Source organism: Oncorhynchus kisutch, linkage group LG30, assembly GCF_002021735.2.
Source record: "Oncorhynchus kisutch isolate 150728-3 linkage group LG30, Okis_V2, whole genome shotgun sequence".
In the NCBI taxonomy this organism is placed as follows: Eukaryota; Metazoa; Chordata; class Actinopteri; order Salmoniformes; family Salmonidae; genus Oncorhynchus; species Oncorhynchus kisutch.
In genome coordinates, this window is record NC_034203.2 from 40301067 (window position 1) to 40324595 (window position 23529).

Genomic DNA, 23529 nt, shown 5'->3' on the forward strand with positions numbered 1-23529 from the left:
CCAGCTGAAGAGTGGGTTCTATCCATCCCACTGACCAGCTGAAGAGTGGGTTCTATCCATCCTACTGACCAGCTGAAGAGTGGGTTCTATCCATCCTACTGACCAGCTGAAGAGTGGGTTCTATCCATCCTACTGACCAGCTGAAGAGTGGGTTCTATCCATCCTACTGACCAGCTGAAGAGTGGGTTCTATCCATCCTACTGACCAGCTGAAGAGTGGGTTCTATCCATCCTACTGACCAGCTGAAGTGTGGGTTCTATCCATCCAAGGGTGTGTCAACATCAGTAGCATGTTTAGACACAACACTTCACATACAGTAGCCCTTCACGTAGCATCTTAGCTCCCTGTGTAGGTGTGACATCTAGAGATGTGAGTCGTAGAGACGAGTCGTAGAGATGTGAGTCGTAGAGACATGACATCTAGAGATGTGAGTCGTAGAGACGTGACATCTAGAGATGTGAGTCGTAGAGACGTGACATCTAGAGATGTGAGTCGTAGAGATGTGATATGCCATGTTGTGGTGTCTCTGTTTACGCAATGTTGTGGTGTCTCTTGTCGTGATGTGTGTTTGGTCCTACATTTTTGTGATATGTGATATGCAGAGATGTGACATGTAATGATGTAATAGTGAGTAGAGTTATGACAGTATGAGACAACAGTACCCCGGAATGAGAAAACAGTACCCCGGAATGAGAAAACAGTACCTCGGAATGAGAAAACAGTACCTCGGAATGAGAAAACAGTACCTCGGAATGAGAAAACAGTACCTCGGAATGAGAAAACAGTACCTCGGAATGAGAAAACAGTACCTCGGAATGAGAAAACAGTACCTCGGAATGAGAAAACAGTACCTCGGAATGAGAAAACAGTACCTCGGAATGAGAAAACAGTACCTCGGAATGAGAAAACAGTACCTCGGAATGAGAAAACAGTACCTCGGAATGAGAAAACAGTACCTCGGAATGAGAAAACAGTACCCCGGAATAAGAAAACAGTACCCCAGAATGAGAAAACAGTACCTCAGTAGCGATGGGAGAGCTGTCTGACACCGACCCAGAGTTCCTGAGTTTTCAGAGAGAAATGTGAACTGTAAACTCTTTGTTAGAATTCCAGAAAAATCTATAATATATTGATTAAAGTACAATCAGAGAATGGGGAAACTCAGTGGCCAGTTTATTAGGTACACCACCGATTCACAAAAATGGTTAGCTCCTACAGACAGTGAGTCACGTGGCCGTGGCTTGCTATATAAAGCCGTAGACAGGCATAGAAGCCTTCAGTTACTGTTCAATTTTAATGTTAGGATGGGCAAAACGAGTGACCTAAGCGTCATTGAGCGTGGTATGATCGTCGGTGCCAGGAGCGCCGGTTCCAGTATCTCAGAAACGTCTGGCCTCCTGGGCTTTTCACGCACGACAGTGTCTAGGGTTTACCAAGAATGGTGTGACAAACAAAAACCATCCAATCAGCGGCAGTCCTGTGGGTGAAAACAGCGTGTTGATGAGAAGTCGAAGGAGAATGGCAAGAATCGTTCAAGCTAACAGAAGGGCCACAAACAGACAAACAACGTCGCAGTATAACAGTGGTGCGCAGAACGGCATCTCGGAACACACAACTTGTCGGTCCTTGTCACGGATTGGCTATTTGCAGCAGACGACCACATCAGGTTCCACTCCTATCAGCTAAAAACAAGAAGAAGCTGCTCAGTGGGCAAAGAAACACCACCAATGGACAATTGAGGAGTGGAAAAACATTGTCTGATGAATCCCAGTTCCTGTTGAGTCTTGCTGATGGCAGAGTCAGGATTTGGCGTAAGCAGCACGAGTCCATGACCACATCCTGCCTGTTGTCAACGGTACAGGCTGGTGGTGTAATGGTGTGGGAAATGTTTCCATGGCACACGTTAGGTTCCTTGATACCAATTGAGCAACATTTCCATTCCCCAAAGAATTCAGACTGTTCTGGAGGCAAAAGGGGGTCCGACCCGGTACTAGTTGGGTGTACCTAATAAACTGGCCAATGAGAGTATATCTGGCTACTTATTCAAGAGGACATTGAAAAGGTCCTAACAGGTAGAGTTAAGAGAAATACTAAGACATGACATAACCAGTGACGTAGTGGGAAGAAAACAGGTGGGTAAACGCTGATCGCAGTGAATAAAGCACCGCTCGCTGTACTGGCAAAGACGATTTCCGCAAAAGCTGGGTAATTATTTATTTTTTAAGTATGTAAATCACGTTTACTCTTTCCACTACACCACTGGACATATCATTATCGTAACATGACATATCATTATCATATCATGACATATCATTACCATATAATTATTGTAACATTACATATCATTATCGTAACATGACATATCGTTATCGCAACATGACATATAATTATCATAACATGACATATCATTATCATATCATGACATATCATTGTCGTATCATTATCGTAACATGGCATATCATTATCGTAACATGGCATATCACTATCGTAACATGATATGTCACTGTCGTAACATGACATATCATTATCGTATCGTGACATATCGTTATCGTATCATGGCATATCATTATCGTATCATGGCATATCATTATCGTATCATGGCATGTCATTATCGTATCATGACATATCATTATCGTATCATATCGTTATCGCATCATGGCATATCATTATCGTAACATGACATATCCTTATCGTAACATGACATATCATTATCGTAACATGACATATCATTATCGTAACATGACATAACATTATCGTATCATGGCATATCATTACCGTAACATGACATATCATTACCGTAACATGACATATCATTATCGTAACATGACATAACATACCACAGCAACCCCTTCCTGGATTCTTCCTGGTGTCCTCCCTCCCTCCTGCTCACATTCCATCCCTCAGCACGCTCCTTACTGTCCTCCAAGGTGGAGCAGCCCTTCAGTGAGCCTGTGTGATGGGAGGGGCTGGTTGACTCCCCCTCTCCATCCCTGTTAAAAAACATCAGATGGATTTTTAGTGCTTTTCCACCTAGCAAAGCACTTTACAATGTATAATAATACATTTTTATACCACTTTTCCGGCAGGTGCTCAAAGCTCTTTACATTTAAGCAGTAAGACCCAAGAGGGTGTAGTATATGGCCAATATACCACGGCTAAGGGCCGATCTTAGCACGACGTGTCATGGTATATTAGCCATATAACACAAACCCCTGAGGTGCCTTATTGCTATTGGTTATCAATGTAATTAGAGCAGTTCAAAATAAGTGTTTTGTCATACCCGTGGTATACGGTCTGATATACCATGGCTGTCAGCCAATCAGCATTCAGTTTACATTGTGTAATAATATTATTTATATACCACTTTTCCAGCAGGTGATCAAAGCTCTTTACATTGTATTGGTGGTGGGGATGAGAGCTCACTCATCCTCTACCAATAAGTAGCCGACACCCACCTGAATGATGCCATGGCAGCCATTTTGTGCCTTAAAGCTCTAGAAATGACGAGTGGCTGTCTGCGCTCTTAAAATATCCTTCATGCCAAATAGTGTATGCTACAGGTGCGTTGGTATTAAAGTAAGAATGCTAGTGCCTGAAAGCTCACCACACATCAGCTACCACAGTGGAGAGGTAAGTGTTGAAGAATGGGGTGAGCGGGAGAGAGGTGAGGAATGAGAGTGTAACATACAGTACCTGCCAGCCTTGGCGTCTAGCGGGAAGGAGAGAGGTCTGTTGAGGGGAGGTGGAGAGCCTCTTCCCTCTCTCTTCTCCATCTCTGTGTTCCTCTGGGAGGCCTTCTGTCCATTGACTTCTGGGCCTGTCTCGGGGCTTCTGTTGGGACTGTGTTCCTCACTGTGCTGCCTCCTCCTCAGCTCCGTCCTCTCCAGGTTTCTCTGGTGCTGGGTTTGGTACTGATGCGTGGACTGCGTTTTGGGAGGGAGCTGGGGAGGCGTGGCGGGCTTCTCTCCCTCAGCCTTAGTGCTAGAAGTAGGGCTAGACATTTGTCCTGGTCAGTTAAAAAACTCAGGGCTCTGAAGTTTAAAGTTCTACAACTTTTATTGTCCATTAGTAAGTTAGACAAATACATAGTCTTAGTACCTGTTTGGACCTTGTTTGTTCCTGATCAGTGCCTGCATTTTCTTGACGCTGTTCCTCATTCTCAAGTAGTTTGTCCTCTCCTGAGAACCTCTCCATGTCGCCTGGATCACTGTGGCTGCAAGGCACCTGTTGTCAGCTCGGAACGCCAGCCAACATCGCTAGAGGAGAAGATGAGATCAACTTTATTGTCTCTGTAGGGAAATTCAGCTAGGACACAATAGCTGCACCATTGTACAAAAAACATGAATCTTACCCTATCACACAGGGACACAACCCAGGGAGAATTTATCATAATTTATCATAGCGCTCTCTGGAAATACCCAAATACAATACTATTTTACTAGACCTGGGATAGGCCATGTACACATTGTTGTGGTTTAAAGCAATAGCTACCTGTATGGTCATGGTTTCCATAGCTACCTGTATGGTCATGGTTTCCATAGCTACCTGTATGATCATGGTTTCCATAGCTACCTGTATGATCATGGTTTCCATAGCTACCTGTATGATCATGGTTTCCATAGCTACCTGTATGGTCATGGTTTCCATAGCTACCTGTATGGTCATGGTTTCCATAGCTACCTGTATGATCATGGTTTCCATAGCTACCTGTATGATCACGGTTTCCATAGCTACCTGTATGATCACGGTTTCCATAGCTACCTGTATGATCACGGTTTCCATAGCTACCTGTATGATCATGGTTTCCATAGCTACCTGTATGATCATGGTTTCCATAGCTACCTGTATGATCATGGTTTCCAAAGCTACTTGTATGACCATGGTTTCCATAGCTACCTGTATGATCATGGTTTCCATAGCTACCTGTATGATAATGGTTTCTACCATAGCTACCTGTATGACCATGGTTTCCATAGCTACCTGTATGACCATGGTTTCCATAGCTACCTATATGATCATGGTTTCCATAGCTACCTATATGATCATGGTTTCCATAGCTACCTGTATGACCATGGTTTCTACCATAGCTTCCTGTATGATCATGGTTTCTACCATAGCTTCCTGTATGATCATGGTTTCTACCATAGCTACCTGTATGATCATGGTTTCTACCATAGCTACCTGTATGATCATGGTTTCTACCATAGCTACCTGTATGACAATGGTTTCCACCATAGCTACCTGTAGGATCATGGTTTCTACCATAGCTACCTGTATGACCATGGTTTCCACCATAGCTACCTGTATGACCATGGTTTCCATAGCTACCTGTATGACCATGGTTTCCATAGCTACCTGTATGACCATGGTTTCCATAGCTACCTGTATGATTATGGTTTCTACCATAGCTACCCGTATGACCATGGTTTCCATAGCTACATGAATGATCATGGTCTCTGCCATAGCTACCTGTATGACAATGGTTTCCATAGCTACCAGTATGATCATGGTTTCCATAGCTACATGAATGATCATGTCTCTACCATATAGGTACTAACCTGTATTCTGATGGCAGCATCTTTCTTGCAGAGGAAGTGTCTCCTGATCAGACAGGCCCTGAACCAGCGCTGGAGGATGACGATGTGACGCATCACTTCCTTGTTCAGGGTGTCCTGCAGATGCTGCCTCTCCCTCTCCTTTAGGAACACCTGGGGGAGGGATGAAGACATTTACACTGGACTCCTTTCCCTTTTACTGTTGGATTTAAAATTAAAATAAACGTTTTATTCAGTTCTCCTTGGCTACTTGAATGTTGTTATGTTGTCGTGATGATGATGTCGTTGTGATGTCGTCATTTGGGATATGTAAAGTACTTTCCGTTCTTGAAAAACTGCTATAACAAATAAAATGCATTTATTTAGCATTAGTGTTATGATGTTTTTATATGGGGCCAAAAAGTGTCACCTTAGTTTTCCCAATCTGGTATGTGCTCTGTCCCAGGCCCATCTTCTGTAGCAGGTTCGTTATGTCCTTCGGTGCCGAGGTGGCTTCTTTTGGCAGCAACACCTTAAACTTCTCTAGGAACTCCTACATCAACACACCATCAATCACTGCATCTAATATGGCCATCTCTTATCAAAATGACTCAAACAATAAGCATTACCTTTTAGACAATCAGGGTTTGCTTTTTTATCCACACTCTTATATCCAGCTTTAAAAACCTCAAAAAGTTTTGTTTTAGAGAACGGCAGCAGCATTAGTGGTTTGGTACCGTTCATATGTTTTAGAGAACGGCAGCAGCATGAGAGATCTGATGGCTTAGTATCTGTGCTCATTTAGTGGTTTGGTACCGTTCATATGTTTTAGGTCAGATTTAGACATTTGCTCATTCATTTGTACAGCGCTGAAGGTGTATCCTACCTTAAAGGTGAACTTGGCATTGTAGCCAGACTTCCTGATGCGTACCGTCTCCAACATGCCCGTGTACCTCATCTGCTGTAAAACTAGAGCGTCGTCAAACAGCATCTCCTTCTATAAGGAACACACACACACAGTTACATCAGTAAATGCATTAAAGTGATACAAATTCTGTCATCAAAACTGACCGCAGGTCTCTCTGGATATCAGCGTCTGCCAAATGACCAATGTGTAAAACACTATCGTCCTACGTACAGAGCACACATGTGATCCTACCTTCTCGGCATTGGAACGAATACAGTGGATGAAGAAAGGCTCTGCTCTCCCCACAGTCTCCAGCAGCCGATTGAGAGACGTCTGCAGAACAACATTGCATCACGCCAGACAGCAGAGTTAACGGAGGCGCCACTCGCTGTTTGCTGCTCCCATTAGTGATCTTTAATGGATTTGAAGTGATACACACACACACACACACACAACGCTACTCTATTCTATTCTGATCAGGCTGGTAGGGGTGGGTGTGTGTGTGCGAGTGTGTGTGTGTATCACTTCAAATCCATTAAAGATCGTGAGTGAGAGTGAGTGAGTCTGCCTGCGTGTGTGTTGGGGAAGCAGACCTGGAACTGAGCGCTGATACTGGACGGTTGCTTCCTCGGGTGTGGGTGGAGCAGAGAGCGGGGGGTGAGGTCGTGGCACGTCAGACCCACTATGTGCTTCAGGGACCGGGAGTTCATCAGATTCTGTGGAACAACACATGTCAATCAACCAACCAACCAACCCAACCCTCCAAAAAATAAAGCTTGATTTGAATCAAATGAATCTAATCAAATCACACCTGCACTGCAATGACATAGTGTTGTAATATGGTTACAGACAAGGCCATGGAGTTTTTCTGTCTACGTGAACCATACCAGGAAAGACTCCTGGCCCCAGGTAAAAGTGCAGTAATATAAACCCATCGATCCCTTTTTGATAAAGTCCACTACTAATACATTACCTTGGGAATGAGCTGTTTGCGCTTGCTGCCTTTGGTCTTTCTATGTGGAGAGAAGACAGAGAGATGGAGGTAAACTGTGTTTCACAGCCAAAGATGGAGGACAAGGACCAGTGAATATAGTGGTTTCAGAAAGTATTCACAGCCCTGGACTTTCTACACCTTTTGTTGTGTGACAGCCTGAATTTCAAAATGGATTACATTTAGATTGTTTTGTCATCACTGGCCACACAACACACACACACCATCATGTTAAAGTGGAATTATGTTTATAGAAATGTTTACAAATAAAAAAAATAAAAAATGAAAAGGTGAAATGTCTTGAGTTGATAAGTATTCAACCCCTTTGTGATGACAAGCCTAAATAAGTTCAGCAGTAAAAATTTGTTTAACAAGTCACATAGTAATTTTGAATGACTACCTCATCTCTGTACCCCCACACATACAATTATCTTTAAGGTGCTGTCAGTCGAGTAGTGAATTTCAAACACAGATTCAACCACAAAGACCAGGGAGGTTTTTCAGTGCCTCATAAAGAATATATATATATTTTTTTTAAAGAGGCAGACATTGAATATCCCTTTGAGCATGGTGAAGTTATTAATTACACCTTGGATGGTGTATCAATACACCCAGTCACTACAAAGATACAGGCGTTCTTAATAACTCAGTTGCCGGAGAGGAAGGAAACTTTTCAGGGATTTCACCAATGGTGACTTTAAAAGTGTTTGGGGTTTTAGGCTGGGTTTCTGTAGAGCACTTTGAGACATCAGCTGATGTACGAAGGGCTATATAAATACATTTGATTTGATTTAATGGCTGTGATAGGAGAAGCCTGAGGATGCATCAACAACATTGTAGTTACTCCACAATACTAACCTAAATGATAGAGTGAAAAGAAGTTAGCCTGTACAGAATCAAAATATTCTAAAACATGCATCCTGTTTACAACAAGGCAGTAAAGTAATACTGCAAAAAATTGGCAAAATAATAAACTATTTGTCCTGAATACAAAGTGTTATGTTTTGGCCAAATCCAATACAACACATTACTGAGTACCACAACTTCATATTTTCAAGCATAGTTGTGGCTGCATCATGTTATGCTTGTAATCGTTAAGGACTGGGGAGTTTTTCAGGATAAAAAATAAACGGAATGAAGTTAAGCACAGGGAAAATCCTAGAGGAAAACCTGGTTCAGCTTGAAAAATTGTGAAAATAATAAATGGTCAAATGTTGCACAATCCAGATGTGGAAAGCGCTCAGGGACCTACCCAGAAAGCCTCACAGCTCTAATCACTCTCAGAGACTTACCCAGGAACACTCACAGCTCTAATCACTCTCAGAGACTTACCCAGAAACACTCACAGCTCTAATCACTCTCAGAGACTTACCCAGAAACACTCACAGTTCTAATCACTCCCAGAGACTTACCCAGAAACACTCACAGATCTAATCACTCTCAGAGACCTATCCAGAAACACTCACAGCTCTAATCACTCTCAGAGACTTACCCAGAAACACTCACAGCTCTAATAACTCTCAGACTTACCCAGAAACACTCACAGCTCTAATCACTCTCAGAGACTTACCCAGAAATACTCACAGCTCTAATCACTCCCAGAGACTTACCCAGAAACACTCACAGCTCTAATCACTCCCAGAGACTTACCCAGAAACACTCACAGCTCTAATCACTCAGAGACTTACCCAGAAACACTCACAGCTCTAATCACTCTCAGGGACTTACCCAGAAACACTCACAGCTCTAATAACTCTCAGACTTACCCAGAAAGCCTCACAGCTCTAATCACTCTGAGACTTACCCAGAAACACTCACAGCTCTAATCACTCTCAGAGACTTACCCAGAAACACTCACAGCTCTAATCACTCCCAGAGACTTACCCAGAAACACTCACAGCTCTAATCACTCTCAGAGACTTACCCAGAAACACTCACAGCTCTAATCACTCTCAGAGACTTACCCAGAAACACTCACAGCTCTAATCACTCTCAGAGACTTACCCAGAAACACTCACAGCTCTAATCACTCTCAGAGACTTACCCAGAAACACTCACAGCTCTAATCACTCCCAGAGACTTACCCAGAAACACTCACAGCTCTAATCACTCCCAGAGACTTACCCAGAAACACTCACAGCTCTAATCACTCTCAGAGACTTACCCAGAAACACTCACAGCTCTAATCACTCTCAGAGACTTACCCAGAAACACTCACAGCTCTAATCACTCTCAGAGACTTACCCAGAAACACTCACAGCTCTAATCACTCTCAGAGACTTACCCAGAAACACTCACAGCTCTAATCACTCCCAGAGACTTACCCAGAAACACTCACAGCTCTAATCACTCCCAGAGACTTACCCAGAAACACTCACAGCTCTAATCACTCTCAGAGACTTACCCAGAAACACTCACAGCTCTAATCGACACCAACAGTGATTCTAACATGTATTAACTCAGGGGGTTGAATACTTACCTAAATCAAGATATTAGACATTTATTTTTTGTTCCTCCACTTTGACATTACAGAGTATTTTGTGTAGATCATCAAAACAATAACAGTTAAATCCATTTTCCACTTTGTAAAAATAAAATGTAGAAAAACGTCAAAGGGTGTGAACACTTTCTGAAGGCAACTGTATTTACGTCGGGACAATGATAGACTTGGTTACAGCAGACTAGCTTTCAGCAGGGTTCTTTTCGAAAATACTGAAGTTCAAAATGTACGCAGTACAGTATGTAACATTCCCTCAACAACCTGCGTCCTGCATTCACACCATTCCCACTTACTTCCTGTTCTCATAGCTGACGAAAATGTCCTCTAACACCTCCAGAGGGTGGTCATCAGACCGGTCAAATGAGAAGTCCAGCCGGGAGCTGTGGATGGAGAAGAAGGATTAGTTTAGTTGAATCAGGTGTGTTATTGCTTGGCTGGAACAAAAGCCTGCATCCACACCAGTCCTCTGTGGATAGGATTAGCCATCCCTGGGGTACCTGGTAAGTCTCTCCCACCACCCTGGGGTACGTGGTAAGTCTCTCCCTCCACCCTGGGGTACGTGGTAAGTCTCTCCCACCACCCTGGGGTACGTGGTAAGTCTCTCCCTCGAACTTGGGGTATGTGGTAAGTCTCTCCCTCCACCCTGGGGTATCTGGTAAGTCTCTCCTACCACCCTGGGGTATCTGGTAAGTCTCTCCTACCACCCTGGGGTACCTGGTAAGTCTCTCCTACCACCCTACGGTACCTGGTAAGTCTCTCCTACCACCCTGGGGTATCTGGTAAGTCTCTCCTACCACCCTGGGGTATCTGGTAAGTCTCTCCTACCACCCTGGGGTACCTGGTAAGTCTCTCCTACCACCCTGGGGTACCTGGTAAGTCTCTCCTACCACCCTGGGGTACCTGGTAAGTCTCTCATACCACCCTGGGGTACCTGGTAAGTCTCTCCTACCACCCTGGGGTACCTGGTAAGTCTCTCCTACCACCCTGGGGTACTTGGTAAGTCTCTCCTACCACCCTGGGGTACCTGGTAAGTCTCTCCTACCACCCTGGGGTACCTTGTAAGTCTCTCCTACCACCCTGGGGTACCTGGTAAGTCTCTCCTACCACCCTGGGGTACATGGTAAGTCTCTCCTACCACCCTGGGGTACATGGTAAGTCTCTCCTACCACCCTGGGGTATCTGGTCTCCCCTACCACCCGGGGGTATCTGGTAACTCTCTCCTACCACCCTGGGGTATCTGGTAACTCTCTCCTACCACCCGGGGGTAACTGGTAACTCTCTTCTACCACCCGGGGGTAACTGATAACTCTCTCCTACCACCCAGGTGTATATGGTAAGTCTCTCCTACCACCCTGGGGTATCTGGTAACTCTCTCCTACCACCCGGGGGTAACTGGTAACTCTCTCCTACCACCCATGTGTATCTGGTAACTCTCTCCTACCACCCGGGGGTAACTGGTAACTCTCTCCTACCACCCTGGGGTAACTGGTAACTCTCTCCTACCACCCGGGGTTAACTGGTAACTCTCTCCTACCACCCGGGGTTAACTGGTAACTCTCTCCTACCACCCGGGGTTAACTGGTAACTCTCTCCTACCACCCAGGGTTAACTGGTAACTCTCTCCTACCTGGCCAGTCTCTGTAGAGCCAAGATGGGTCTCCTCTTCAGTTCCCCTGTAATGCGACAGGAGGTGGGTTTCACCAGAGCTGTGGAGTACACAGAACACAGGCCTCTCCATGTTAACCATCATCTTCATCATGTTAACCATCATCCTCATCATCATGTTAACCATCATTATGTTAACCATCATCCTCATCATGTTAACCATCATCATGTTAACCATCATCCTCATTATGTTAACCATCATCCTCAACATGTTAACCATCATCCTCAACATGTTAACCATCATCCTCAACATGTTAACCACCATCCTCATCATGTTAACCATCATCCTCATCATGTTAACCATCATCCTCATCATGTTAACCATTATCCTCATCATGTTAACCATCATCCTCATCATGTTAACCATCATCCTCATCATGTTAACCATCATCCTCAACACGTTAACCATCATCCTCAACACGTTAACCATCATCCTCAACATGTTAACCATCCTCATGTTAACCATCATCATGTTAACCATCATCCTCATCATCATGTTAACCATCATCCTCATCATCATGTTAACCATCATCCTCATCATCATGTTAACCATCATCCTCATCATCATGTTAACCATCCTCCTCATCATCATGTTAACCATCATCCTCATCATCATGTTAACCATCATCCTCATCATCATGTTAACCATCATCCTCATGTTAACCATCATCCTCATGTTAACCATCATCCTCATCATGTTAACCATCATCCTCATCATCATGTTAACCATCATCCTCATCATCATGTTAATCATCATCCTCATCATGTTAACCATCATCCTCATCATCATGTTAACCATCATCCTCATCATGTTAACCATCATCCTCATCATCATGTTAACCATCATCCTCATCATCATGTTAACCATCATCCTCATCATCATGTTAACCATCATCCTCATCATCATGTTAACCATCATCATCATCATGTTAACCATCATCATCATCATGTTAACCATCATCATCATCATCATGTTAACCATCCTCATCATCATGTTAACCATCCTCCTCATCATCATGTTAACCATCATCCTCATCATCATGTTAACCATCATCCTCATCATGTTAACCATCATCCTCATCATCATGTTAACCATCATCATCATCATGTTAACCATCATCATCATCATCATGTTAACCATCCTCATCATCATGTTAACCATCCTCATCATCATGTTAACCATCCTCCTCATCATCATGTTAACCATCATCCTCATCATCATGTTAACCATCATCCTCATCATGTTAACCATCATCCTCATCATCATGTTAACCATCCTCCTCATCATGTTAACCATCCTCCTCATCATGTTAACCATCATCCTCATCATCATGTTAACCATCATCCTCATCATGTTAACCATCATCCTCATCATCATGTTAACCATCATCCTCATCATCATGTTAACCATCATCCTCATCATCATGTTAACCATCATCCTCATCATCATGTTAACCATCATCCTCATCATGTTAACCATCATCCTCATCATGTTAACCATCATCATCATCATGTTAACCATCATCATCATCATCATGTTAACCATCCTCATCATCATGTTAACCATCATCATCATCATCATGTTAACCATCCTCATCATCATGTTAACCATCCTCCTCATCATCATGTTAACCATCATCCTCATCATCATGTTAACCATCATCCTCATCATGTTAACCATCATCCTCATCATCATGTTAACCATCCTCCTCATCATGTTAACCATCCTCCTCATCTTGTTAACCATCCTCCTCATCTTGTTAACCATCCTCCTCATCATCATGTTAACCATCATCCTCATCATCATGTTAACCATCATCCTCATCATGTTAACCATCATCCTCATCATGTTAACCATCATCCTCATCATCATGTTAACCATCCTCATCATCACCATCATCATGTTAACCATCCTCATCATCACCATGTTAACCATCCTCATCATCATCATGTTAACCATCCTCATCATCATCATCATCATCAACATGTTAATAATCTTATCGTCATCATCTCCATACGTAAGTGTGGCAAGTCACATCTCAACCTGACTAGGAAAAAGAAACTGTTGGCCAATTACAGGCTACTTATACACTAATGAATATGACCCAGACTTTTCCCTGGCTTGGTTCATGTCATGAAGAAAAGCCCTGAAAAGCTCTGATTGGACAGGTCAAGGAGAGAGAGGGTAAATGTCCTTAAAAAGTAGTGTACCTGCGGCTGCACGGCGGCGCCCGGCCTCCTTGAAGACTGCTATGATGTGTATGGTGGATCGGAGGATTCCCCATCGGAAAAAGGCCACAGGATCTGACCCGATCAGCTGACGCATGAACGCCCGCTGACTGCTGCGTAGTAACGACACGATCTCCGGACGCATGTGGTCCGTGTTCTTCTCCCGGAAATCCTGACAGAGAGGAGGAGAGGAAGAGGAGAAATTAAGAGGGGAGGAGAGAAAAAGGGGGAAGAGGGGAGGAGAGAAAAAGGGGGAAGAGGGGAGGAGAGAAAGGGGGAAGAGGGGAGGAGAGAAAGGGGGAAGAGAGGAGGAGAGAAAGGGGGAAGAGGGGAGGAGAGAAAGGGGGAAGAGGGGAGGAGAGAAAGGGGGAAGAGAGAAAGGGGGAAGAGGGGAGGAGAGAGAGGGGGAAGAGGGGAGGAGAGAGAGGGGAAAGAGCGGAGGAGAGAGAGAGGGAAGAGGGGAGAGAGGGAGGGGAAAAGTGAGAGGGAGGGGAAGAGAGAGAGAGAGAGAGGGAGGAGGTTAAGAGAAGGGCAGTTGGCAGTGTTAAGTGTAGACAGAGCTGTACCACATGACATAAATATGAATGTTCATGTACAGTATATGTACATCCTTGGTTTATATCCCTACCTTAATCTGGTACTTGATGGTCCCAGTAAAGTGTTGTATGATGAAGGCTGGTTCCATCACCGTGGTGGGGACAAAGTACGGGTTATCATGATGCAGCTGCTTGAACTTCTCCAACAGGGTGTTGTCTGTGGACTGGGAGAGACTGAGGACATGGAGAGAGAGAGAGGGAGAGAGGGAGAGGACAGTGGACAGACTGTTAAATGAATCTCCACTCAACACTGAACTGTAAATACCTAGGTTGGTAAAAAGCTAGACAGGAAGCCAAACCAGTAAGCTTCTTTTCACCTGTCCACTTCCTCTAGATCAGTACTGATAAAGGTTTAAAACAAGGAGAGGATGTAACTACAGCCTATTGAGATACAACCATGTGACCTGACTTGTAAAACTCTGGGCCCTCCTTCTAGACCTACTTGCTCTCCTCATCCAGTATGTGGAACAGTCCAGTGGGTTTCTGGCTGATCAGATGGATACAGCCCAGGTTGTCTTTGTAGTCAATGGGACTCCAGCTGATCCCTTCTGCCTGGTACTCCTCCTGGAATACATGGATGAACAAATTAAAGGGTGGATGGATGACTGAAGGGATGGATGGGTAGATGGATGACTGAAGGGATGGATGGATGGGTAGATGGATGGATGAAGGGATGGATGGGTGGATGGATGAGTGAAGGAATGGATGAGTGGATAGATGACTGAAGGGATGGATGGGTAGATGGATGACTGAAGGGATGGATGGATGGGTGGATGGATGGATGAAGGGATGGATGGGTGGATGGATGAGTGAAGGAATGGATGAGTGGATAGATGACTGAAGGGATGGATGGGTAGATGGATGACTGAAGGGATGGATGGATGGGTGGATGGATAGATGACTGAAGGGATGGATGCGTAGATGGATGACTGAAGGGATGGATGGGTGGATGGATGAGTGAAGGAATGGATGAGTGGATAGATGACTGAAGGGATGGATGGGTAGATGGATGACTGAAGGGATGGATGGGTGGATGGATGAGTGGATGGATGAGTGAAGGAATGGATGAGTGGATGGATGACTGAAGGGATGGATGAGTGGATGGATGACTGAAGGGATGGATGGGTGGATGGATGACTGAAGGGATGGATGGGTGGGTGGATGGATGAGTGAAGGAATGGATGAGTGGATAGATGACTGAAGGGATGGATGGGTGGATGGATGACTGAAGGGATGGATGGGTGGATGGATGGCTGAAGGGATGGATGGGTAGATGGATGACTGAAGGGATGGATGGGTAGATGGATGGCTGAAGGGATGGATGGGTGGATGGATGACTGAAGGGATGGATGGGTAGATGGATGACTGAAGGGATGGATGGGTGGATGGATGACTGAAGGGATGGATGGGTGGATGGATGAGTGGATGGATGGATGACTGAAGGGATGGATGGATGACTGAAGGGATGGATGGGTGGATGGATGACTGAAGGGATGGATGGGTGGATGGATGACTGAAGGGATGGATGGGTGGATGGATGAGTGGATGGATGGATGACTGAAGGGATGGATGGATGGGTAGATGGATGACTGAAGGGATGAATGGGTGGATGGATGAGTGAAGGAATGGATGAGTGAAGGAATGGATGAGTGGATGGATGGATGACTGAAGGGATGGATGGTAGATGGATGACTGAAGGGATGGATGGATGGGTGGATGGGATGAGTGAAGGAATGAACGGGTGGATGGATGGATGAGTGAATGAATGGGTGGGTGAGTGAATAGATGGATGGATGGATGAGTGAATAGATGGATGGATAAGTGAAGGAATGAAGGGGTGGGTGGATGGATGGATGAGTGAATAGATGGATGGATGAGTGAATAGATGGATGAATGAGTGGACAAATAGATCGATGCTTTATTGATCACCCAGGGGAAAAGACTACATTAACGTACCCTGTAAGGGGTGTGGTAAAGGGTTTACTAGTAGTGTATAGAATTCACCTGCTCCAGGGTGAAGATGTGCTGATGAAAGTAATAGTGAACTTTCTCAATGGAGTAGTTAATACAGAACTGTTCAAAGCTGTTCGTCTGGAAGTCCTCAAAACCAAATATATCCAGGATACCTATAGACAAACACTGGAACAAAACAAACAATAATATTCATAATATTAATATTTGAAATGCGATTGATTGAGCTGAATTCTGTCATGAATCCGTTGTGTTGATTTTTCTCCTCTCCTGGGCCGTGTGTCACACAGCATTGCTTCTGTACCACTCTCTCTTACTAATACCTTATTTTAAACTGCAGTGAAAGTTTGTCAAACAAATGGCGAGGTAGCGGTTTTGACTGGAAGTGATCGTTACAGAATGTGAAGCGAAAGGGTTAAGGTTAGGGTTGGGGTTAGTACAGTGATGGGTTGTCTCTGGGTTAGTACAGTGATGGGTTGTCTCTGGGTTAGTACAGTGATGGGTTGTCTCTGGGTTAGTACAGTGATGGGTTGTCTCTGGGTTAGTACAGTGACTGACAGGTTGTATCTGGGTCAGTACAGTGACGGGTTGTCTCTGGGTCAGTACAGTGACGGGTTGTCTCTGGGGTAGTACAGTGACGGGTTGTCTCTGGGGTAGTACAGTGACGGGTTGTCTCTGGGGTAGTACAGAGACGGGTTGTCTCTGGGTTAGTACAGAGACGGGTTGTCTCTGGGTTAGTACAGTGACGGGTTGTCTCTGGGTTAGTACAGTGGCGGGTTTTCTCTGGGTTAGTACAGTGACGGGTTGTCTCTGGGTCAGTACAGTGACGGGTTGTCTCTGGGTTAGTACAGTGGCGGGTTCTCTCTGGGTTAGTACAGTGACGGGTTGTCTCTGGGTCAGTACAGTGACGGGTTGTCTCTGGGTTAGTACAGTGGCGGCTTGTCTCTGGGTTAGTACAGTGGCGGGTTGTCTCTGGGTTGGGGTTAGTACAGTGACGGGTTGTCTCTGGGTTAGTACAGTGGCGGGTTGTCTCTGGGTTAGTGCAGTGACGGGTTGTCTCTGGGTTAGTGCAGTGACGGGTTGTCTCTGGGTCAGTACAGTGACGGGTTGTCTCTGGGTTAGTACAGTGACGGGTTGGGGTCAGTACAGTGACGGGTTGTCTCTGGGTCAGTACAGTGACGGGTTGGGGTCAGTACAGTGGCGGGTTGTCTCTGGGTTAGTACAGTGACGGGTTGTCTCTGGGTCAGTACAGTGACGGGTTGTCTCTGGGTCAGTACAGTGGCGGGGTGTCTCTGGGTTGGGGTTAGTACTGTGGCGGGGTGTCTCTGGGTCAGTACAGTGACTGGTTGTCTCTGGGTTAGTACAGTGACGGGTTGTCTCTGGGTTAGTACAGTGACGGGTTGTCTCTGGGTTAGTACAGTGACGGGTTGTCTCTGGGTTAGTACAGTGATGGGTTGTCTTACAGAGACGGCCTCCTCCATGTCTCGTCTGTTGAGCAGAGCGTGGTTGATGTGTAGGACGATCCAATCAAACAGAGAGCTGTACAGAGACTTGGCCATCGAGTCCCGTGCTATCACAGCCTAGGTAGGACAACAACAACAACATAGTCACAGCCTAGGTAGGACAACAACAACAACATAGTCACAGCCTAGGTAGGACAACAACATAGTCACAGCCTAGGAAGGACAACAACATAGTCACAGCCTAGGAAGGACAACAACAACATAGTTACAGCCTAGGAAGGACAACAACAACATAGTTACAGCCTAGGAAGGACAACAACATAGTTACAGCCTAGGAAGGACAACAACATAGTCACAGCCTAGGAAGGACAACAACATAGTCACAGCCTAGGAAGGACAACAACATAGTTACAGCCTAGGAAGGACAACAACAACATAGTTACAGCCTAGGAAGGACAACAACATAGTTACAGCCTAGGAAGGACAACAACATAGTTACAGCCTAGGAAGGACAACAACATAGTTACAGCCTAGGAAGGACAACAACATCAACATAGTTACAGCCTAGGAAGGACAACAACATCAACATAGTTACAGCCTAGGAAGGACAACAACATCAACATAGTTACAGCCTAGGAAGGACAACAACATAGTTACAGCCTAGGAAGGACAACAACATAGTTACAGCCTAGGAAGGACAACAACATAGTTACAGCCTAGGAAGGACAACAACATCAACATAGTTACAGCCTAGGTAGGACAACAACAACAACATAGTCACAGCCTAGGTAGGACAACAACAACAACATAGTCACAGCCTAGGTAGGACAACAACATAGTCACAGCCTAGGAAGGACAACAACATAGTTACAGCCTAGGAAGGACAACAACAACAACAACATAGTTACAGCCTAGGAAGGACAACAACATAGTCACAGCCTAGGAAGGACAACAACAACATAGTTACAGCCTAGGAAGGACAACAACATAGTTACAGCCTAGGAAGGACAACAACATAGTTACAGCCTAGGAAGGACAACAACAACAACAACATAGTCACAGCCTAGGAAGGACAACAACAACATAGTTACAGCCTAGGAAGGACAACAACATAGTTACAGCCTAGGAAGGACAACAACATAGTCACAGCCTAGGAAGGACAACAACAACATAGTTACAGCCTAGGAAGGACAACAACATAGTTACAGCCTAGGAAGGACAACAACAACAACAACATAGTCACAGCCTAGGAAGGACAACAACAACATAGTTACAGCCTAGGAAGGACAACAACATAGTTACAGCCTAGGAAGGACAACAACATAGTCACAGCCTAGGAAGGACAACAACAACATAGTTACAGCCTAGGAAGGACAACAACAACAACATAGTTACAGCCTAGGAAGGACAACAACAACAACATAGTTACAGCCTAGGAAGGACAACAACAACAACATAGTTACAGCCTAGGAAGGACAACAACAACATAGTTACAGCCTAGGAAGGACAACAACATAGTCACAGCCTAGGAAGGACAACAACAACATAGTTACAGCCTAGGAAGGACAACAACATAGTTACAGCCTAGGAAGGACAACAACAACAACAACATAGTTACAGCCTAGGAAGGACAACAACATAGTCACAGCCTAGGAAGGACAACAACATAGTTACAGCCTAGGAAGGACAACAACAACAACAACATAGTTACAGCCTAGGAAGGACAACAACATAGTCACAGCCTAGGAAGGACAACAACAACATAGTTACAGCCTAGGAAGGACAACAACAACAACAACATAGTTACAGCCTAGGAAGGACAACAACATAGTTACAGCCTAGGAAGGACAACAACAACAACAACATAGTTACAGCCTAGGAAGGACAACAACATAGTCACAGCCTAGGAAGGACAACAACAACATAGTTACAGCCTAGGAAGGACAACAACAACAACAACATAGTTACAGCCTAGGAAGGACAACAACATCAACATAGTTACAGCCTAGGAAGGACAACAACAACATAGTCACAGCCTAGGAAGGACAACAACAACATAGTTACAGCCTAGGAAGGACAACAACATAGTTACAGCCTAGGAAGGACAACAACAACAACAACATAGTTACAGCCTAGGAAGGACAACAACATAGTCACAGCCTAGGAAGGACAACAACAACAACATAGTTACAGCCTAGGAAGGACAATCTAAATACGTATGGCCTATAGGATAAAACCACAAATAGGTCTGCCAAGCCAACAAGAGCCACATAAGTCCAAGTTTCTCTGCCCATACATGACCTGAGTGTATCCCCCATGACAAAGTCAGTTTGGATAAAAGTCTCTGCTAAATGGCATGTCAAAAATCTTCAGGTGGTAGCTATAGCAACAGATTGGAGTTTCCCCTGTCATGTGATGTTAGAACCCCTACCTCATCGAGAGTGTAGTGTAGAACTACGGTGTTGTTGGCCATCATTAGTTTCCTCTTCGTCAAAGCCTCCACCAGCAACTCCTGTTTGACCTATAGGAACAGAGCAGACTGTCAGCTGTTTGACCTATAGGAACAGAGCAGACTGTGTACAGGTGGTCCTTTAGCTTGAACAGGTGATATAATGAAGATATTGATTGACTGATTGCTCTAGCTTGAGCAGACGAGACAAATATATTGATTGATTGAGAATGGTTTATTTTCAAATTCAATAAGGCGCCATTATGTAGTATCAATAACAGCTAATGCTGAATTATTTATTTGACCATTTGAAATAGTCATAAATAGACAATACTCAAAATCCATCAGCAAAATAACTAGATGTATTGCTCTACCTCCAGGAGGTCAGACAGGGTATAGAGGACATCTGCTGGCCCCGCCTCCAGCCCCTGGCCGTCTTCTGATTGGCTGTACGTCACGTTGCCCAGGTACAGGATGGCAGAGAGCACAGAGAAGATCCTAAAAGTAACACACAGTTAGGTCACTATACACCTGGGCTGCGCAATACACCTGGGCTGCCCAATACACCTGGGCCCATATTTACAAAGCATGACAGAGTAGGAACGCTGATCTACGATCTGTTTTGCCTTTTAAATAATAATGATCAGCACTCCTGCTCTGAAAGTCTTTGTGAATACGTGCCCAGGATTACAGAGCATAGGCTGCAAAACAGCATACAAGACACAATACCATTGTATTTACTGCTCTCACTGGCTAGTATTAACATGGGTAACCGGGATCCTGAGACTGTCCCGGGAACACTCTTCACATTTCCAGATTTTTTTTTAAAATGACAAGACCTGGGAAATGACCTAATTAGGCCCCCAATGTCGCACTAATGCAATTCCACACCCCCAAAAAATTGCTACAAATAAACAAAGCACATTATGCAAACAGGTTGTCACGGAAACCTTTAGCCTAGCGTATTTACTTCACACACAGTGGCCATAAATTCAAAGCAGCATAATTGGCACCGCCGGACTGCACACGCAAATACAGTAAATAAATCCTACAGGAAAACCTTACAGTATAGCCTATAAAATTATGTGTTTCTCTGACTCTTCAGACGGTCACACATTGGACAGGCCTATATGCATAATTCACTACACAGAGATCTGTCACAGACATGAAGTCTGTTAACAATTCAGAGAGGCATGAGGGAAAATTCTATCTTCTCCTGTCATAGGAGCCTTGGCTATTTTCCTATCCAGTCCCAATCCCATTGAAAGCCAAAGTCCCGACTCCTGTCTCGCAGGAAAATGACTAACTTTATTATGTAAATCGCTAAATGCATGTCAAAACACCGCGAAACCATTTCCCCCACTTCTCTGCACTGTCTCGTACTTCAGTAGAGAAGGTTAGATATGGATCTTTCTTTAAACAGAGTTGGCCCCTGTTAAGATACTTTGATATTGAAACTATTTCCTCTCTTCATCTCCCCGTTATTCATGAGCTGATCTGCTGTCTGTATAATCATCAACTATATGTTGCAAAATAGGAGATATTCTGTCATTTGTTGAAGGAGGTTATCTGGCAAGCTAAGCTACTTTGGTCATTTAACTATTGTTTGACTGCTGTTACAACGTTTGTATGACTCGACAATGCTATACTCTGGGTGCGTTCTGTGCGTCCTCTGTGTCGAGATAATTAATTCTGCGCATTTCAGCAGCAGGCTGAGGAACATAATAAACGCAAAAAAAAATTGGAACAGCCTTTTCCAAAATTCACAACAATGTCATTGCCGATCAGAGATAGTTACTCTATCATTACTAAATGTCAGTTTCATTTTGTCTGAACTCTTAAGATGGTGGAGCAGCCAAGCCAACAAGGAGGCGCAGCACCCTTCTTATTTGGAGAGAACCCTGGTATAGTGACCATTTCTTTGTTTTAAACACTTTAAAAAGGACACTTACGATTTTGGGGGGTATTTCCAAGAACTCTCTGTATAATTATCAATTATTCGTGTATTGAAACTTGGTAGATTTTCGGGATAATTTGAATCCCTACTGGGTAGTGGTAAAGGTTACTAAATCATCCTCATTTCTAGGGTACCATACATACAGGACATTCATTCACGCAAAACATAATGATTTACGAGTGTCATGAATTTCCTACCTGGGTGAGGATCAAAGAGAACCCCCCCCCTCTCTCCCACCAGAGAGGAAGGGGAGGGGAGTGGCCCGGTCGTATGACTTTAATGACCGGTCGTAAACTCTCTGTCTGCACTGCAGTATGGAGAAGTCAAAAATCCTTTGTGTGTAGAGAGGGAGAGAGAGAGACTCTGCCCCAAAACTTTAACATCAAAAGGTTGGACATTAAAACAATATTTTGCATGTAAATGATGTGAGAAATGGTTGGTGGGGCTTCAAACAATAATCATGTAAAATCAGTTATTGTTTTGTGATATCATTAACTTCTTTGGGACAGAGGGCAGTATTTTTACATCCGGATGAAAAGCATGTCCAAAGTAAATGGCCTGCTACTCAGCCCAGAAGCTAAGATATGCATATTATTAGTAGATTTGGATAGAAAACACTCTGAAGTTTCGAAAACTGTTTGAATCATGTCTGTGAGTACAACAGAACTTATTTGGCAGGCACAACCCCGAGGACAAATGGGTTTTTTTCTGGATCAAACGCACCAAATAAATGGACATTTTGGATATATATCAACAGAATTAATTGAACAAAAGGACCATTTGTGATGTTTATGGGACATATTGGAGTGCCAACAGAAGAAGCTCGTCAACGGTAAGGCATGAAATAGATCTTTATTTCTGCGTTTTGTGTCGGGCCTGCAGGGTTGAAATATTATTTTCTCTCTTTGTTTACTGGGGTGCTATCCTCAGATAATAGCATTGTTTGCTTTTGCCGAAAAGCCTTTTTGAAATCTGACACGTTGGCTGGATTCACAACAAGTGTAGCTTTAATTTGGTATCTTGCAAGTGTGATTTCATGAAAGTTTAATTTTTATAGTAATTTATTTGAATTTGGTGCTCTGGATTTTCACTGGATTTTGGCCAGTGAAAATATCCCAGAGAGGTTAAAGACGGTATAACTAAATAACAGTAACTCCACAAATGTATACGCCCCAGTTATCAGATTTACATCTAAATGTTGTGGAACTGATATGATTAAATATGAAACTATTTGTGAGAAGATTAAATGTTATTTTAGTCTTCTAAA

General features: G+C 44.1%; 1 protein-coding gene across 2 annotated transcripts in view; it reads right to left on the bottom strand.

Moving 5' to 3' along the window:
- The window catches only part of LOC109874786 (unconventional myosin-IXb), an 80187-nt gene that overhangs the window by 19848 nt on the left and 36810 nt on the right, over window positions 1-23529 (bottom strand). For both annotated transcript variants that reach the window (XM_031810083.1, XM_031810084.1), the window contains exons 7-25: window positions 20680-20803; window positions 20288-20377; window positions 17857-17973; window positions 16427-16561; window positions 14865-14986; window positions 14455-14596; window positions 13809-13998; window positions 11560-11638; window positions 10226-10312; window positions 7415-7454; window positions 7035-7157; window positions 6694-6774; window positions 6421-6531; window positions 5965-6087; window positions 5559-5708; window positions 4099-4256; window positions 3694-3993; window positions 2838-2990; window positions 1020-1062 (exon numbers count right to left, since the gene is read on the bottom strand). In XM_031810083.1, coding sequence (XP_031665943.1) covers window positions 1020-1062; window positions 2838-2990; window positions 3694-3993; window positions 4099-4256; window positions 5559-5708; window positions 5965-6087; window positions 6421-6531; window positions 6694-6774; window positions 7035-7157; window positions 7415-7454; window positions 10226-10312; window positions 11560-11638; window positions 13809-13998; window positions 14455-14596; window positions 14865-14986; window positions 16427-16561; window positions 17857-17973; window positions 20288-20377; window positions 20680-20803 — 2368 coding nt within the window. The remainder of the gene's footprint in view (window positions 1-1019; window positions 1063-2837; window positions 2991-3693; window positions 3994-4098; window positions 4257-5558; window positions 5709-5964; window positions 6088-6420; window positions 6532-6693; window positions 6775-7034; window positions 7158-7414; window positions 7455-10225; window positions 10313-11559; window positions 11639-13808; window positions 13999-14454; window positions 14597-14864; window positions 14987-16426; window positions 16562-17856; window positions 17974-20287; window positions 20378-20679; window positions 20804-23529) is intronic.